The 19,875-nt window shown below is 48.2% G+C and overlaps 1 protein-coding gene across 1 annotated transcript; it reads right to left on the bottom strand.

The window, feature by feature from the left end:
• Positions 1–14,657: 14,657 nt before the first annotated feature.
• On the bottom strand, positions 14,658–19,455 carry LOC115311280. The gene is made up of 2 exons (XM_040211750.3): positions 17,914–19,455; positions 14,658–14,821 (listed from the first exon to the last, which is right to left on the bottom strand). The coding sequence occupies exons 1-2, from the start codon at positions 19,430–19,432 to the stop codon at positions 14,658–14,660; spliced, it is 1,683 nt and encodes a 560-aa protein (XP_040067684.1). The 5' UTR covers positions 19,433–19,455.
• Positions 19,456–19,875: the final 420 nt, after the last annotated feature.

Here is a 19,875-nt window from a genome sequence, read left to right as displayed (position 1 = left end):
AATAAGTGTAATCAAATCAAATATCGATTGGAATCAAGTAAACAAGCCGAATTTGCTGAATGCTAAATCTATTTTATTTGGTATCAAATGTTTGCTCATTCTCGTACGAAAAAAAAACAAAAAAACAGTGACCACAGATCATACACAGCGTATGATGATCTGTGGTCAACGTCTCCTTCCATGCCGTAATGATGTCGCCAGACGTAAAGAACTGCCTTACAATCGTGCTTATACAGGGCGATTTTTTTTAACGACTAGACATTTTTCTAAAAAAGGCGTCAGAGTTACGCAATTGCGGTTTTTGCCTTATCTGTAGTCATCAAAAACACCAAATCATTCATTTTTAAAGAGATGTAGTGGACGTGAAGTGGCTCACGGCGTCCTAAAAAGCCTAGTTTGGACGCGAATCGTGTTACCGCAATCTTTTCGGCCAGCGCACTCCTCGCCCCTTCTACAGTGGCGTTGTCACAGCGATGCGCATGATTTGTCAATTTGGCTTCATGGCGTTACGCTGTGCCACGCGGAGATGGAGCCCTCATAAAATCAAAACTATATTTTCGCGCCCAAATTAGAAGGACGCCGTATAATTGTGTACGCGCGTTACATCTTTTTAAGAATGGACGGTTTGGTGGCTTACGATTATGGCCAACAACTTTCTAAATACAAGATGCCGTTTTCTTTTCTAATTAAAAGGATAATTAGCGAATTTTAGGCAATCGGTCGGTTTTAGTTGCGTACGTTATTGAACCTTATCCTCGCCTGGCCGTATAACTTACCTACACAAACCGCGATGGCGCTAATTCTTACTGCACAATTTGGTGGCTTTCGATTACGCCCAACAACTTTATAAATCAACTATCCCGTTTTCTTTTATAATCAAAAAGTTAATTAACATATGTTAGGTAATCAGTCGGTTTTTGTTGCGTTCTGTCTTGAACCCAATCTTCGCCTAGCCGCATATAGCTCACATCGCCAAAACGTTAATTTCCACGTTTTTTGTAATATCTAGTAGGTGAAAAAAACGAAACAATAAACGTTGTATATAAAACAGAGGGCAGTTCTTTTCTGATATAAATAAAGCATGCACCTCTTTCTTTTTCCGGCCTATGAAAACAAATATTGGGACATTCGAAATTGAGTTTATGATGGGGCGGGCGCTATATTACGGGGTATTTTGTCATGTTTCATAAGCTTTATTACTAGTCAGAAGGAAGCCACGCGAGCCGTATCACGTTGCAAACGGCTAATCGGGTGTTTCTCAAGCAGCTCTAGAACTTTCCAAATGACATTTTGGTTCTTAATACATCTAAAAAAGTTTGGTACTTAGTCCTAAACATTTAATTTATTATGCATAATTAAAATACTGCAGCTCTCGCAAGACGTCTGCCCAAAACATAAAGTTGGTTTCATTGGCGTAAAGTGGCTGCGTCTTTCATTTTTATGCTTCGTCTTTAAAGATTCGTGAAAAGCATTCGCGGCCTTATCTGTCAAGCCGCGTACGCGGACAGCGCGGCCTCCTCGGCAAGTTGTTCCCTCATCGAAGACGACAATGAATAAAAGGTACGATCAAAATCCTAATGCCTGAAGAAAGCGCAAGTTTAAAATAATTCTAAGGGTGTCAGTTGATTTTATTTCTGCTATATTCAAATTTCAACACTCGTCGCGGGCAGCATGAAAGGAAGCACTGCTTGGCGCGAACCAGTGCCCAGTCGACGGTCCTACACTCAAACACGCATCACCACCCGACCTGTTTGAAAAATAAATAATTTCCAGTACTTTTGGTAGAAAATGCGAATTTTCTACTGAGCGTGATATTTTGTGGACCCAAAAGTCCTGTAGCCAAGATCAGTAGTTCATAGCTTCAGGAAGACGAAGGACGACGCATGCATTATTTCCCGCGGAAGTACTGTTTTGACTTTGAATTCCACATAAAATTGTATATGCACAAATTGTGGCACGATACCGAACTTGCTTGATTACTTTTCTTTTAAAGACAACATAACCAGGCATAATCTACGGATATTGTAGAATTCATTTTAATTGGCGTACTGCGCGAAAGACAAGTATGGGCATAAAGAACACAATAGAGCTCTGCATTTCTACTGCATTTCTTTCCGTACTTGTTGATAGTTAGTCCGCATGAATATATTCAAAAACTGCCAAATCGTTTAAGCCTACCCCTTTTTATAGCTTTTTCGTAGATGAATATTGGCGAATCCCGGCTGGGTTCGGGTAAAGATCTCGCACGTGTTCAAGGACGCATTTCGGCATGATTTCCCGCTTGGTGACGACGTTGAGCTGACCGCTGTTCCGCTTCCTTTCTAAGTAGGCGGGGAACGCCAGACGCCTAAATTAGCCAAGCAGCCCCAAAACTTGCGGTAGCACACCTTCCGAACTCCTGGTTTTTTTTTTGGAGATGGCCTTCGCCCACCCTGACAAAGCCCCAAACAATTATGTAAGGGCTGCAGAGGCTATCTGGGCATTCCATTTCTTCATCAGCGAACAAATGCGAACAGAAGAGAATGAAAACTTCGCAATACCTGCTGTCTTTTAATAAATGGCATAATATGCTAGTATTGCTAGTTGCACTAGTTTACGCGTAGAAAATTGTGATTTTGCAGTTCAATCTTCGTGTTTCCCGTTCTCTTTGCTGATACGCAAGATATTTGTCGGGTGTCAAGTTTTCAGTTACATTTGTTGACAGAAACTAAATGCACGTTTGGCCACGAAGAAATTTTTTTCAAGGGCTGAAGATAGATGAAATATACCATAAACCGTTTCAGTTCTTATGGAAGTTTGTTTTTACTCTTCTTAGTAGCTTGAACGAGGCGGCCGTCACTCTAGAAAACACCTGTAGTACGAACCTATATATTATGCCCCAGAAATGGTCAGACTGTGTCCCTCTGACTGCAATATATTTGACTTGCAATATATTTGACTCATGATTATTAGTTTGTACAAAAAACAAAAAACAAAAAAAAAAGAAAACACAATAGTGATACAATCACTCTTCAGAGTGCCGTTGTTAGAACGACCAATTTTCAACTCTCTGGGTAGAACTCAAAGTTCAGATAAAAATACCCATCTTCTTTCCTTCTGCTGTGATGTTCAAGTTCCGTTCACTCGAGATAAATATGCGGTGTTGTAGCGTGTATGGCCGCATGCGGAAGTATCCGAATGTAAAAGAACTTGTTGTTGGGCTAGTTGGTGTTGACTATCTGAGTGTTTTTTAGAACTGCAAAAAAAGAGCAAAAAAAAAAAAAAAAGAAAAGCGAGCCAGCCCGAACCCTTCTGAGCTCATATTCAGCCTGCCTAACTAATCCCTGGTGTTTGGGATTGAAGCAGAGAACCTTGAAGGGTTACAGAGATTTTGTCGGGGGGCCGGTACTCGTGCGAGTACCGGCCCTCGTGCGAGAAGGCCGTAAAAAGCGAGGAGGAAATGGAGGAGGAAAGGGGAGGAGGAAAAAAAGAAAAGAGGGGGAATCTTCTGCCACGCTGAAGAAAATTTTGAGCGCCCGCCTTTAACGCCGCCACTCGAACGCCCGACTTTCGCGGAGCGGCGCTATCCTGGCGGCAGCCGTTTCAACTAGTCGGTCACGTGAAGGCCATTCCCAATCTCCGGACCGGGGGAAGGGAGGTAGTAGGGCCGCCGCTAAGGGCGCGTGACTCTGCGAATCACAGAATCATATCGTCAGAATCGCGTGTTTTTTTTTATTTTTATTTTGTGCGTTTTGTCGGCTCTTCTTAAATGGCGTGTCGTCAAGTGCGTATAAATGTAATCTATACATATAACTGATGTTAAAAAATATCCCAGTGCGTTTATATTAGCAAAAGTAAAGCGACGGAGAGGTTACGAATTTATTCACTAAAGTCGATTGTTTAATCGCCTGATTTGTTTATGGTTCGTTATAGACATGGATCGTATTTAGTGTCCTTTTTTTTTAAGCGATCAGTACAACCTCCCTTTGACTCAACAACTCGCCCAAGGTGATTTCTCGGCATTATGGAGGCGGAGCCTGAGTACGGGCTAAATACTAATTATTATATCGCCATTTCATCGGTCTTCCACATACCGTTGAAGGCTCTTTTAGTGAGTTGTTTTTGTTTTGTTGAACACAAGTTTATTCACAAATACTTGATGACAATCTAACCCGATCCTGTGTCTGAAGATTCTGTCCTCATGTGTCGGCAGGTGCGCCGGCGCACTGGTCACTCCTATAAAAGCACTCGTCGTTTCTATTTCTCGCGGCCAACCGTTTGCATTTATTCCATATTTTATTTTTGAGACACAGATCCTCTGTGTAAAATAAAATAAATATATCTTTTCTGGTGAAATATTAACATGTTTAGAGACCTCTTATCTGCCGCATTTCTAAAATTGTGGCATTGCTTTGCAAAAATGCTCGATAACACGCATATCAAAATGACTTTCTGGTGACCCAATTCAGTTGAATCATGTCGAATTTTGCGCACACAAAACAATCGCGGAACCTTGCTTACGTGAACACCTCACCAGCTTGGGGTCGTGCAAAATATTTAGGGAAACCCCATATAATCGCATAAAAAAAAAAAAACAAGAAAAAAACAAGCCCACGTATGCATTGTCTAACTACTACAGTGAGCGTGCAACTATTTCTTAATCAGCCTAATCACTTTCAGAGATGCACCTGAATTTTACTACTAAATTACTTAGTGTCGCGTGTAGGCACCATTTGTTTCAATTACAGCTTGCATACGTGTTGGTAGTGACCCGTACAAATTGCGTACGAGTGTGTCCTGGGTGTGCCGCAGCCGATCCCATTCTTCACTGATGGCTGCCTCCAGAGTCCCCATAGAAAAGTCTGCGAGATTCCTCCGAGACAAACGCTTCTTGAGGATTTCCCAGACATCTTCGATTATGTTCAAGTCAGCGCCTCCGGGTGGCCACGGGGCTACGGTGATCGTACGCTGCTCCAGGAGTCTCTTCACAGTGCCAGCCTGGTGCACAAGACTACGGTCATGTTGCAGCAAAAAACAAGCCGTCTAGGTAAGGTCTGTCCAGCAGGAAAGGCAGCAACACATGATCAATAATGTCCGTGTACTGCAGTGCGTCAAAACTGCCCACCAGTCTGTGGAGGGGACCCAGTCCTGCGCTTGTCACAACACCCCACATGCTTACGGTGCATCTAACGCTTGCCGCTACTTGCTGCACATACTTGGCATCATATCTGCAAATATTCATAACTATGGTCAGTACACACACAAAAAAGTAATAAAATGACTTTTTAATGTATTGAGATAGTAAAGAATTCATTTAAAACCGCTACCTGCAATAGGCCGGCCGCCAGACGCGCAGTTGTTGATCCCATCGGCTGCGAAAGCTCACTTCATCGGAGACACCACCTGGCTCCATTCTTCATTTTCCCAAGACGAGCGGGGCCTGAGCGAATGCAAGGCGGGCTTGGCGGTGTCGCTCGTATAAACGTGGCTTTTTGGCTGCGATTCTGCAGTGGAGTCCTGCCTCGAGTAGGCGCCGTTCGATGGTGGGCCTCGAAGCCCTTAAGTTTAGGATACTTTTGAGCTCCGAAACTGCGAGGAACGGGTCGTCACAAATGGCTGCTACGATGAGTAGATTCTCCTCAGTTGACGTCGCCGGCGCTCGTTTTCCTCGAGGAGCATCGTCTAGGCGCTGTTCATCACGATACGCCTCGATTATTTTTCCCACTGTTTTCCTGCCAACGCCTGTCGCAGACAAAATTTGCATTGTTGTCTTTGAATTTTTTTTTTTTCTGGTGTGTTGTGTCTTTAAAAGGGGCGTGTTGAGTGTTTGGGTGACCTTGTGGTTGTGAGTATATAAGGATGCGGGACTAAATAAATCTTTTAGCTGCGTTTGAGACGTTCTCTTCTTCACTTGTCTCTGTCCCTTCTACTTTTAAGTTTCTGTTTCTACCCCAGTCTCGGGTTAAGTTCCATCATGGTAAAATTTGGCGTTGGGAATGTCCGGCCTCCCAGAGACCTATTACCTTCCATCTTACCGGCTTCGATATGCGAGGCGGCATAGCAGGTAAAAGAAGGAACTGCACAGGAGTGATTCGCAAGGGGCCTCAAGTGATAATGATTTCTTAAAGCAACTAGCCTTCCTGAACGGAAGGACTAGCACTAAAATGCATAGACGGTTCAAAGATGCGGGCACGTTGGCGTCAGTAAATCTTATTGATAACAAAGCTATTTCGAAAATGCATCGTGGAGGAGGAAGCTTGAAGGCGCTGCTATACTTCGTTTCACCTCAAGTCCAAACGCGGCCGACGTGATGAGCTCATGAACCAATCAGACAGCGTCAAAAGCGCACCATCATGGTGTTAGCCATGTTTCTGTACGTGTTCTCATCGCTGAACCAATCATAAACGCAAAAGGCCCAGTGACTTCCGCTTTTGACGTTGCTTGATTTGTCCCAATCCCTCGTAGCGTCGGCTGCGTCTATACTTAAGCTGAAACGAAATATAGCATGCAGACAAAGCGCACAAAAAACAACATCGCGATTCCGACGATATGATCTGTGATTCGCAGAGTCAGCCGCCCTTAGTGGCCGGCCCTGCTACCTCCCCTTCCCCCGGTTCGGAGATTGGGAATGGCCTTCACGTGACCGACTAGTTGAAACGGCTACCGCCAGGATAGCGCCGCTCCGTGAAAGTCGGGCATTCGAGTGGCGGCGTTAAGTTTGAGGCACACTGTACCTCGATCTTTTTATTTTACTTGAATAAATAATCACACATTTTTTAATCCTAACAAACTGCATAGTGAAAGCCTTCGAGTGAAGTCACAGGTTTACCTTGGTCAGCCGCACCTACACTGCTAGCAAAAATAACACGCCCAGACCTGTAAACCGTTGTCCCATAACGGACACGTCGAAACGTGTTTGTTTTACACGAGGCCATCTGTGTTTTTCGTCTACACATGAGGTGCTGTGTAAACTTAATACGCTGCACCGTGTCTGCCTTCCGCAAAACACGTTTCGAGCGTGTTCCTTATGAAACATGGCTGCCAGCGGCCGAGAAGAGGCGAGAGACGAGCCCAGCGAGCCGCGCGGCTTTCAGCCGAATTGAAGGCACACAGGGCGCGTTAGTTCTCGTTCGATGTCTTTTATACACAGTAAAGTCTCCAAGCGGCGGACGTAGCTACGTGCAAAGGTACGTACGCGCGTTGTCGGCGGTTGGCGGCGTCGGTAGCTTCAACAAACCGCTAAACAAAAAAAAAAAAAAAAAAAAAAAAAAACGAATGCCGACTTTACAGGAATAAATAACTTGAGCAAACTATTTAGAATCGGGCGGTAACTTGTGCCACCTATCAAGATTTTTAGCAGCCTGTATTTAAAAAAAGACGGGTCTGTTCACACTGAGAAGACCACGACTACGCAGCAACCCTCAGACAACGCAGGCAACACCAGTACCACGCACTACATAGCACCGACAAGTACACAAACACAACAACCCCCCATACACGAACTACGCCCGACACTTCCTACTTGTTATCCATTTCTCCGCGCGGCACATATAAGCTTGACATGTGCGGGTGAGCTCTTTGGTCGCTGACCATTACAGATGTATAGAAGAACACACAAAACACGGCGCAATGGACATCCGTGTGTTAGAACTGTTTGCATTTAAAAAGTACGGAGGCAAAATCTACAATGTTAGTCCGTTGCAACAAATAACGATATGTTAACAATAAATCTTAAACCGGTCATGAAAAAGTTCAAATTTTTGTTATTTTCTTGCTTGACCAGTGTTATGAGCAGTCCGACTTAAAACAAATTATTGGGATTTTGTCATTACGTATACAATAATAAATGAAAATGATCCTTGCGCAAAGCATTTTTTATATATTTTTGTAGAGGACATCCGGATATCCGCCCAACACTTCACTTCCGCTAGTTGCAGTACGGGAGCAGACGGCTTCACTTTTGGGGCGTTTTGATCCAGTTTGTTGTCGTATGTTGTGTCGGTGTCCAGTGGAGCGGTGGGGCTTGGGAGTTTGTGACCGGTGTTATTCGTGAACTCTGGTGTGGGGCGCTGATGCGTCTTTTTTTTTTTATACTGCCACCACCCCGAACTTTGAAGATACACGGGCCCGTAGCACAGCATTATGCTGAATCGCGAGCTCCTTCTCTGTTGACGTCGCTTTACTGGTACCACTCGTGGATACTGCAAGCGTTTGAACAGTGTGCACCGTCTCGCCTACATCCCCGGTGACGTACTCGACCTGTTGAAACTTATTGCTTCCGTCATTTTGGAGTAGGCAAGGCAGTTATCTCGTTGGTCTGGTTTCGGGTATAAAAGCAAGGCAAAACGCTCGTAGTTCCCGCCCTCAGTACACGTTGGACATCTTCCACACTTTGACACCGGATAACTGAATGAACGAAGATTTACATTCACCTCCGAGGTTACTCTCGCCGCTTCCTCACCGTTGAGCAGCAGGATGAGCTGGCGACAAGCCGCGGATGAGAGGCTTGAGCATCAACAGCCCAAGCGCACTCGGTGCCGATGCGGGCGACGCGGCTTTGTGTCAACCGGGAGGCCAGCACAAACCATGACCGTTCCAGCTCTTCGTCATGACACGGTGTTGCAGAGAGCAGGGTAAAATACAGCTACACGGATCACCGAAGCAAACGCTCTGCTATCTTAAATCTTGGCTTGTGATTGCGCCTTTGTAGTAGATCATCTTATTCGTTTTGCTGGAGAGACGCAAACGACGGGCATAACAAAATCGCTTGCATATTCCGCATATCCCACAAAAGCATTTACCCCGTCACCTTGCGAAAAGCGCGAAACACGGAGTCCGCACCGTCCTATGCTTCCCGTTTTTTACCTGCTTTAGAGCAGTTTGTACCTGCTAGTAGATATGCCTACTGAAACTAAAGTTGGGAAAGCGTGCTCGCTCTCCAATTTCTGAACTCTCAAGTGACTGTACCATAATAAATGCACCAACGCTTCTTCCCAAAATAAAGAAAAATCACTACGTGCACTACGTAAAAAATGGTTTCAGTACATGCATCTGTGGGAAGGTAGGAAACCTTGCCCTAATTTATTCACGCCGCATGATTGGCGCAACAAACTCGTTGCAGGACCGAATCATTTACTCGAGCGGTGTGCATCGCTGGGCAGACGCAGTCCAACACGAAGCATAAAAAACGGCTGATTTAAGACAACAATCCGGAGTCCATTATTCAATTAAAACGACGTAATTTTGTTGAAAACGCCCGCTGCTTCTTACTCATGGTATGTGTCGGGATACTTACACAGTTTGAAACGGAACGAAGGAAGATTTACTTTTAAAAACGCTCGCTGCGTTCTCCCGGACCAGCTAGACCGGATCAGCTGACGACGACGTGTTAGCGAAATCCGAAAACGAAGGGAGCAACATTGGGCAGACAGCCAGCGATGCGGGCAAGATGGCGGCATGCAAGTGTGCGTTCGCCGCACGTGTAACCTTTAATTTTATTTTCCTGTATTAAAGTCTTTTATTTTCCTAAAAGTTCGTTTAATGTGAGGAAAGACAACATCTCAGAAGTGGGATTAACCGAAACCTTCGTGGTGAGGCGATCCTGGAAGCCGATGTCGTCGGATTGCGCCGACGGTGATGCTCGCTGACTTTTCAATTGACGCTACGGACAGTGCCGAGCCCGTGCCGTCGTCGCGAGGTAGCGGCCGTGGAAAGTGGGCTCTTTGTGTCGCCTGCAGACTGCGTGTATGTGGACGCTGTCTCAACGGGTACCGTCTTCGTGAGGTGCCGACGGCGGAAACGTGAGTCTTCGTGCTGCCTCGTGGGGACCGTGCGTGCGGACGCTCTGTGTGACGTCTGTAGGCCTGGACGCATAACCGAAGGCAAAAAAAACAAAAGCGGCAACTGTGTGTACGCCTAGGAAGACGTCTAGACAACCCCAAGATGGCTAACGACAACGGAAACGAGATAATGCAAGCGCTACTGGAACAAAACCGAAGGTTACTCGACCTCGTCGAGAGGAAACCAGAAACGTTTCATGTTATGCCGGACCTCAATAAGGCTGTTCACGACTTCGACGGCGAGGGGTCGTCACACGAGGCCGGGGCGTGGCTCAAGAGTATTGACTCCATGGCAGTTCTGCACGGCTGGCCGGACAGCTTCAGGCTAGAGAACGCCAGGCTCCACATGAAGGGACCTGCTTGATTTTGGCTTCAGGCCCGTGTCGAAGACCTTACTACGTGGGAGGACTTCAAGGTGGCCTTTAGAAAAACCTTTGTGGGCGAAACAAGCACAGCCGAAAAATGGAAGCAGATTCAGGAGAGAATCCAGATGAGGGGAGAGTCTACCACTGCTTACTTCCTCGAAAAGACATTGTTGTGCAAGGAATTGGGTCTTGGTATGCAAGATACCAAGGAGCAAGTTCTGGTTGGGCTGCGGTCTAGAGACGCGTGCATCTCCTTGACGGCAAAGGAGCACAGGGACGAGGATGAATTGTTGGCAGACTTGCGAAGGCTGGAGAGAATAAGTGAATCAAGGATTCAGATGTCTCCAAGGGGCAAGCCACATAGCGGTGAGCCAGGTGCAACACCTCGCGTCGGGTCATCAACCTCAAGGTTATGGGCTACTGCACGTCCAACCGAGCAGACAACTAGTGGAATACGCCTCACAGATCAGAAGGGTGTGGCCAGAGGCTCAATAAGTCAGGGAAGTAACATGATCAAACCGACGGATCAGGCAACTGCTGGGGGACCACCCAAGAAAACACCGGAATCCTTGAAGCGAGATCAAGCTGAGCGAAAATGCTACAGTTCCGGAAAGTATGGACACATGGCGAGAAACTGCGCAGCAGCAAACCCTGTTGGCAACTTTGTAGTGAATCAGAGTTCAGGTGACAGTGATCCAGCTAAATTCCTGAAGGCTGCTCTTATCAATGGAACTCACCAGCTCTCGGTGATGATTGATCCTGGAAGTTCAGACTGTATATTGCGTCATCGAGCGGCTGAAAAGTGTAACCTACAAGTTGTGTGCAAGGGCCAAGACTTGTATGGATTTGGGAACACCGACACATCTACAGTGCGGTCCATTGGAACTTCGGAGGTCGACATTGAAATCGACGATGTGGTGTGCCATAAGGTCAAGGTGATTGTCGTCAACGACAGTGCCCTGCCTGTGGACATGCTGGTCGGTAGGACCTGGACGGAACAAGACCACATTGCATACCTGCGCATGGGAGATGAGCTCAGGATTGGCTACCGTGATGACCTTCCATTTTGTGACATTGACCTTGCCCAGATAAAGCCTTCCAAGGAACCTCTGCGTGTCAAGGAAACCATGGTGCTGCCCAAAAGAACTGTGTGTTGGGTGACAGTGGAGACTGGTAAGAGTGAAGGAAGTCTCATCGTGCCTGGTGGGACCGACAAGGGAATGCTGCTTCACATTGAACACGGAAGGGTTGAGATACCTGTGTTGAACGACAAGGATGAAGACCAACAGCTGCTCAAGGGAAGTTTGTTTGCTCACGCAGAATTGCTCTCGGAGAGGGAAGAGTTAACCCCAGTGAGGACTGTGCCTCAGCAAGAGCCCATAGATCGTGGCATGCTGAATGTCGGAAAAGACATCAATGAACAGCAAGTGGATGCACTGCTGAAGATGCTGAATGAGTATAGGGACTGCTTCGCACTGAATTTGTCTGAGTTGGGGTGTTGCAACCATCTAGAAATGACCATCACGGAGAAACCTGGAAGTACCCCAGTCAGCTGCAAGCCGTACAAGACTAATGCGGCGGAAAGGGAAGCTATCCAGAAAATTGTCGAAGAGTGGAAAGCGACTGGTATCGTCACCGAAACAACGTCGCCATATGCTAGCCCAGTGCTACTCGTGAAAAAGAAAAACGGAGAAAATCGTCTTGTCATAGACTATCGACGGCTTAACAGCCAGACTGTGCCAGAACACTTCCCATTACCAAACATAGACGACCAGCTGCAACGACTGTCCGGTGCACGAATGTACTGTGTGTTAGACTGTGCAAACGGATACCTCCAGCTTTCACTGAGTGAGGAATTGAAGGCCAAAACTGCATTCATCACGCCTGATGAGACTGGACAGTTTGAACGTATGGTGTTTGGGCTGAGAAATGGCCCGGCTGTATTTCAACGTCTGATGAACAAAGTCCTTGGGACTCTGCGCAACAGTGTAGCATTGTGCTACATGGACGACTTGTTGATTCCAGCCAAGGACTGGGAGGACTTGCTGGTTCAGCTCAAACAAGTCCTGGATGCTCTGCGGGCTGCCGGACTAACCCTGAAACTCTCCAAGTGTGTGTTTGGAAGTGATGAACTTGATTACTTAGGCTTCAAGATTGTGAAGGGCTACCTAAAGCCAGGTGAAGTGAAGCAACAAGCCATACTGGAAGCTAGCCCGCCGACCGATGTTCACGGGGTCAAGAGGTTTCTGGGCCTGACAGGATTTTTCAGACGGTTCATTCCGCACTATGCACTGAAGTCAGAACCTCTTACTCGTCTGACCAAGAAAGAAACAAACTTTACATGGGGAATCGAGCAACAGGAGGCTTTCGACCAGCTCCGAAAGGAACTAACAGAACCCCCGATACTGAAGTTGTTTGACCCTTCTGCCCCAACTGAACTCCACACGGATGCAAGTATGCATGGACTTGCGGGAATGATTCTTCAGCAAGACGAGTCAGGACGCTGGCACCTGGTGTTTTGTGTCAGTAAGCGCACTACTGATGCCGAGAACTACCATGCAGGAAAACTAGAGCTCATGGCAGTAGTCTGGAGTATGGAAAGACTGCGTCCATTCCTTCTAGACATTCCGTTCACGCTGGTAACAGATTGTCAATCAATCGTGTACCTCAATGCACACAAGACTCTTAAACCACAGATAGCAAGGTGGTTTGACTTGCTACAGGAGTATGACTTTGAGGTGAAGCACCGTGCCGGTGAGAAAATGGCTCATGTGGACTACCTGAGTCGCGAACCCGTGGGGGCGTCGGAGGACACCCTTGATGAGGTCGTCGAAACCAGGGTTGAGGTTTGCCTCACTTTAGGGTTAGAAGACCAAGTTGTGGTCATCCAGCGATCTGACGCAGACTTGGCTAACCTTGCACAGATTCTGGAGAAGCCAATGAAGAAAAGGACCAAAGAGGAAAGTATCAAGGTCAAGGATCTACGACTGAAGGATGGAAAGCTGTTTTACGTGGAGGAAGACGGAAGTACTCCCAGCGGACACCTACAGAGTGACCGAAATGAATGGGAAGAAGAGGGTCTACTCAACAACCGCCCACATCAGCCAACTGAAGAGATGGGGTGGAAGATGCCAAGAACCCTCCGACCAATCAAGCACCGACGAAGAAGACAGTGTGCCGAGACGCAGCGTGCGTGTGCCCAAAAGACCTTCGTACCTTGGGGACTGCGCCACATGAACTGAGGACAGTTCGCTGCCAGGAGTGGCCGAGTGTTAGCGAAATCCGAAAACGAAGGGAGCAACATTGGGCAGACAGCCAGCGATGCGGGCAAGATGGCGGCATGCAAGTGTGCGTTCGCCGCACGTGTAACCTTTAATTTTATTTTCCTGTATTAAAGTCTTTTATTTTCCTAAAAGTTCGTTTAATGTGAGGAAAGAGAACAGACGGGACTGTACCCGTTGAACCTCCACCCCGCAACAAACAATTTGCGCTCCGTGTTAAAAGCGCGGTTCAAACAGACCCGGAATACAAAGCACCGCACCACACACGACGAACGTTTCAGCTCTTTTTCGCATCGCCGTGTTGCACCAAACAGAACGAGATCGCCGAAGTCAACGCCGCGCTGTCGTTCGTGAACCTTGGCTTGTGGTTGCGCACTCGTGGACCCTGTGACTCCCTTCGCTTTCAAAGCACACACGACGATTACGAATGGTACTTTCCGTCTTTTGGGAACATCACAGGGGCACTTCTCCGGTCACGTCGTCACTATGTGCTCGCAAACTGCGAAGCTCTATGCGAAGCTTCTCGCGTCCCGTAAAACCAAAACAATAGGCCCCATGCGTACTTGCCAGATGTAGAATTCAGCAGCAAGCGTACCGCTATGAAAGAACGACCATCTCGTCCGGTGCCTCGTGATGAACTGCTTTTATGTCATAGAAAAGAAGAGAAGAAAGAGGATAGGATTCTTAAAGTGAGATAGGTAGGGCAATACATAGAAGAAGTGAAAGAGAAATAGCAGAACACAACATTTTCCCCCCTCCCCTTTTGGAGAAAAAAACGACTATACAAAATGCACATAACAAAGCCAGTCATAGATATTATACATACAAAGCAAAGATGCACAAATCATAATTCAAAAGAAATTCAAGTTAAGCATTCATTATCAGACTCTTAGCCTAGGCTATTTTTAAAGCATTCGCACTCAACACTCATACTCTTGTACACAATATCTCAAATAACACTGTCAGAAAGTTTCTTTTTACAGAATTCCAGCAAGTTATTTACGAAACTACGGCAAGTTATTTACAGAATTCCAGCAACTTATTTACAAAACTACGGCAAGTTATTTACAGAATTCCAGCAATAAATTGCACTTCGGATAATAAGCGTTAAAGAAATATGTAAACTTCTCTTCGCCCCAAGACAAATATAGTCAACTGTCACGTCTGTCACCGCGGGTCAGAGACTCAGATCTCTAAACCGAACCGGTGGTCGGCGAGTTCGGGTCGATCGCCGAAGCTCCTCCACTGGGGGAACGGAAACTGGCACTGGGGGAATTGTAGCATCCACTGAGGGAACGGGAATTTCCGGTGGCAACCTCACTCTTTGGTGTGTACTTGGTGGCACCGTCACGGCACCCTGTCGAGAGTCAAAAAGACCGGTTGGACTACCTGGGCACGCTTCGTCTCCATCCTCATCTTGTCCCCGTGGAGGTGGAAAAGGCGGAGGCGTATGTGGCCTTAGCTGCTGCTGCTGCCACTGAGTAGCCTGCTTTAATCTGTTTGGCCGCCACTCATGATGAGGACGCTGGCTTCTAGAGGTCTTTCTGAGAATTCCCTGTGTACGAAGGCGCTCAAAAGACTGTGTCGTTGCTTGCGACGACTTCTCAACGTTATCTGGGCCAGGTGGAGCCGTTGCCGCTGTAAGCTTGGAGGCGTTCCAGATCCGACCGTCCTGAAGCTTGAAGGTCCATCGACCGACACGCTCCACAATTTTCATTGCCGGACCAAAAGCTTGGTCTCCCTTCTTTACCTTTCCTGGCTTCCTGACGCGCACCCATCCGCCGACCTGGAATGTCGGAACTTTGGCAGCTCGCCGTCTGTCTGTGTAGCGCTTGCTGTGCTCTTGTCCCCGCTGCACTCGGCACCGCAGACGCTGCAGCTCCTCAAATGGGTTCTTCAAGAACTGCGATGGAGAAAGGCCAATGATGTGAAGCCGGTTGCGTGGCTTGCGTCCATGTAGCAGAACCGCAGGAGACAGTTCTGTCGTTGCGTGCGGCGTACAACGATACACGCACAAGTAATCCAGAACGGCAGAGTGGATTGGACGCTTCTCTAGTGCAGCACACTGTAAGAACGACTTGAAGGTACGATTAAATCGTTCTACTTGCCCGTTCGCTTGTGGATAATACACAGAGACCAGGTGATGGTTAATACCTCGCTTAGCCAGGAAGCTCTCGAATTCTGCAGAAGAAAATTGAGGTCCATTGTCAGACACAATGGTGTCGGGGTATCCTTCCCGAGAAAAGACGAGCTTCAGGAAACCGGTCACCGTGCTTGTCGTGACGTTGGAGCAAAAATGGACTTCAGGCCACTTTGAAAAATAATCCACGAGCGTGATGCAGTACCGATACGCTGGTGGCGAAGCTTCAAATGGGCCAACGATGTCGATGCCGAGCTTTGACCATGGTCGCTCTGGCAAGGGCACGGGTTGCAAAGGTGTCAGCGATGTCTTTGCACTCTTGTCAGCCGAGCTACAAACACCGCAGGCTTGGACTGCCATTTTCACCTCCGCATTCATGCGGGGCCACCAATATAGTTCGCGAAGGCGAGTCTGCGTCCTGACGATGCCAGGGTGGCCCTCGTGTGCTCGGCCGATGAGAGCATTTCTCATACTGGTAGGAACGACGAACTGTTCCCCGCGCAGCAGGAGACCGTCGTGTACAGAGAGTGTCTCTTTAGTGGCGTGGAAGATGGCTTCGTCGGAAGACAACGCCCTAGATGGTGGCCATTCCGACATGACATAAGACATCACTACAGTCAGCTGGGGGTCATCCGCCGTTTCCTGTTGGAGTTGAGCTTTTGATATGCATTCGTCGTTCAGAGCGGTGAAAGACACAATCTGCTCGTCAAATGCTGTCCCTCCCTCATCTTCCGGTACCGGAAGTCTGGAGAGAGCGTCAGCTACTTGATTCTCTGCGCCACGCTGGTACTGTACTTGAAAGTTATAGTTCAGCAACCGGGTCGACCACCGAGTGATCCGGAGTGGGCGATGTCCGGTCCCTCTTGTGGCCAAAAGAGCGACGAGAGCTTGATGGTCTGTGCGCAGAGTGAATTGGCGACCCCAGAGATATGTGTGCCATTTTTCACAGGCCCACAGACACGCAAGGGCCTCTCGTTCACCCGAAGAGTACTTCCTTTCTGCGGCAGTCAGCGTTCGTGATGCGAAAGCAATTGGGTGAATGTCTTGTCCGTGAAGCTGCTGCAACACTGCTCCAATTCCATAAGCTGAAGCATCCGTAGCTACGATGATAGGCAGCTCTGGGTCAAACATCTTTAACGTTCTTGCAGAGGACAGCAGCGTTTTCACCCGATTGAAACTTCGATCTGCTGCCTGGTCCCAGATGAACGGGGTGTCCTTCCTCAAGTACGTTCGAAGCGGTTCCACTTCAGAAGCCAGGCGCGGTATAAAGCGTGAATAATATTTAACCATTCCTAGGAATGACCGCAACTGCTTTTGGTCCGTGGGAATGGGTGCCGCACGAATAGCGTCGACTTTGTTTTGAAGGGGTGAAATCCCCGCAGCACTAACTTTGTGCCCCAAGAACGAAATTTCTCCTACGTCAAACACGCATTTGTTGTTGAGTTTCATACCAGCCTCAGATATGCGCACGAGCACTTCTTTCAGGCGTTCCAGGTGCTCCTGCTGGTTCTTACCGTAGACAACCACATCATCGAGGTAGAAAAGCACTCCTTTGCAGCCCTGTAATATCTTCGCCATCATCTGCTGAAATGTGGCTGGCGCTGAGGCTAATCCAAAACACACTCGCTTAAAGCGAAACAGTCCTTCATGCGTAATAAACGCTGTCAAATCCCGACTATCCGGGTGTAATGGGACTTGATGGTATGCGGCAGCGAGATCTAATTTGGAAAAACGCTGCGCTCCATGTAGGGCGTTGAGCAACTCTTCAATGTGTGGAAGCTGGTAGCTGTCGATTACGACCGCTTTGTTCGCTTCACGAAGGTCAACACACATGCGGATACTGCCGTCCTTCTTCTGGATGACTACTATCGGTGACACCCATTCTGAGGCATTAATGCGTTCGATTACTCCAGCTTCCTCAAGACGTTTAATCTCGTCAGAAACTTGTTGTCGAGCAGCTTGAGGAATACGTCTCATACGATGTTTAACAGGAGTGACAGAGGAACGGACCTTTATCTTACAGGTGACTCCCTTGACTCGGCCTAGTCCTGGAGTGAAAAGATGATCGAAGTGTGTCAGAGATGATGGAAGTCTAGGAATGGAAGACACAGGCTTCGCTAAGGCAGTTGGTAGAGTCCGACTTGCCTTTGCTGGTGGCAGAAGACGTTCAGTCCACTGTTCCTCCAGTGCAGCTGACGAGTCGTGCAGCTGAGAGGTCGCGGCTGAATTTGCTACCGTCGACTTGGCTGACAATGTAGGTAATTGTGACGACGTTGACGGTTGTTCTGCCGCACTTGTAGAAGCCTCACCGGTGTCACTGGTCGCAGTATAGAAACAAGTCCGCGTTGCTCCGCTCATTTTGATGTCGAGTGCCACGACGGCGTCCATGCCTAACAATGATGTGCCTTGGTCTGCAATGTAGAATAGTACTTGCGAGCGACGCTGCTTGAATACCACCATTGCCTTGAAGGCTCCCATGATATTAATGGGCTGGCGCGAATAATTCAGTAGCGTCACCGGTGGTGGTATGACGAGTGCATCTCGCGCAAACCATTGCATGAACGTGGCTTTTTCCATTATTGAGACGGATGACCCGGTGTCGAGCAGGAACTGTATCGGCGTTCCAAAGACTTTGGCGGTAATCAAGACTTTTTTAGTTGATGATTCTGTTATGTGGCATACGATCTCAGAATCATCGTCGTCGTCGTAGTCATCATAATCTGAGAGCACCTGCTCCACTTGCTTGTATCGCGATCGCTGGTAGTCCCGACGTACGCTTCTGCATACGCGGCCAAGGTGACCCCTGCGACCACAGTTGTAGCAATAAAGGTTTCTTGCGGGGCAGGTGTCGTAGCTCTGCCATCGATGAGGACCATGTCCGCAGTTGGCACAAGTACGTGTGTGGCGAAAATTGTCATGTCGCCTTGAATGCTGCCGCCCTTGCCAGCCTGGCCTTGAGCGAATTGACTGTGCCGCGGGGTCCTGACGGCGGTCCGACGACTGTCCAGGTCGTGGTTGCTGATGGCTGGAGAACGAATCTCGGCCGCTTCCCCCGCAGGTCGCACACGCGTCTCTCGAGGCAGGACGTTGTCTCGCAACCCTCTGGGATGATGACCTCCGTGGAGGTGGCGGCGATGTCTCATAGCATATCCGTTGTGAAGAACTATGCTGACGGGCAGGCTGCTTGAATGGCGTTCTGGAAGCATGCCCTTCACGTCGCCCGGACTGTCTCTCCCTGGGTTGTCTCGAGGCTGACGAGTCTGATGAGTGCGTCACTTGACAGGTCTGCTCGCTCGGTGCAGCGACGCCAGCCCACTCTCGAACCTCTCGACGTGATCTTTCCAGGTTCATGACGGTATGCATAACAACGTCGAACGGGAGAGCTGCATCGAGGACCATCCGTTCCTGAATTTCAGTTGAAGCCACTCCAATCATGAACTGTTTCCGGATACGGTCTTGAGTACGGCTTCCAAAATTAGCGTTGGCGGCTAACGTCCGTAGAGCCGACAGAAAATCGCGAAGGGACTCGCCTTCTTTCTGTCTTCGTAGATGAAACTGGAGCTCCTGGAGCGTCACATTGACTGGCTGTGTAAATTCAGCCTCCAGTAACTTAACTGTTTCCTCGTAGACATCAAGGGGAGCTCCCACAACTTGTTCGCCACCTGCTGCTGCCAGCGGTGCTAGCGCTTCCTCAACAGCAGGCTCAGGCGTTGGTAGAGCGTCGTAAATCTGCTGGCCGGCCTCTCCGAGACAGTTGAGCAGCATTGCCCGACGGCGTTCTGCACCAAACTCTTGAGCGCCAGTTGCCAGCAAATAACGCTCAAACATCTTGATCCATCGCTCCCATGGAATGGGCGGAGGTCCCAGCTTGACTAAGAACTCTGGGGGTAGCTTGCCGCCCGAGGCCATAACTGCTCCAAGATGGCTTCTCAGCACTCAGTGATGCCGTTCGATGTAGTCGCCATCTTGTTGCTGGATCAGTTCTGGGGAAGGTTTTGCCGGGACACGCAAGAAATTGCCCATTCGGCGATCAGCATTCCCCGCATGTCCTCGCTGAAGCCCAGTCCAGCGCAGAACTCACGTAGATCCTCGTCGCCATAATGTAGAATTCAGCAGCAAGCGTACCGCTATGAAAGAACGACCATCTCGTCCGGTGCCTCGTGATGAACTGCTTTTATGTCATAGAAGAGAAGAGAAGAAAGAGGATAGGATTCTTAAAGTGAGATAGGTAGGGCAATACATAGAAGAAGAAGTGAAAGAGAAATAGCAGA

This window comes from Ixodes scapularis, unplaced genomic scaffold (assembly GCF_016920785.2).
Source record: "Ixodes scapularis isolate PalLabHiFi unplaced genomic scaffold, ASM1692078v2 PGA_scaffold0__279_contigs__length_252992795, whole genome shotgun sequence".
Classification (NCBI taxonomy): Eukaryota; Metazoa; Arthropoda; class Arachnida; order Ixodida; family Ixodidae; genus Ixodes; species Ixodes scapularis.
This window is presented reverse-complemented; position numbering and strand designations above follow the sequence as displayed.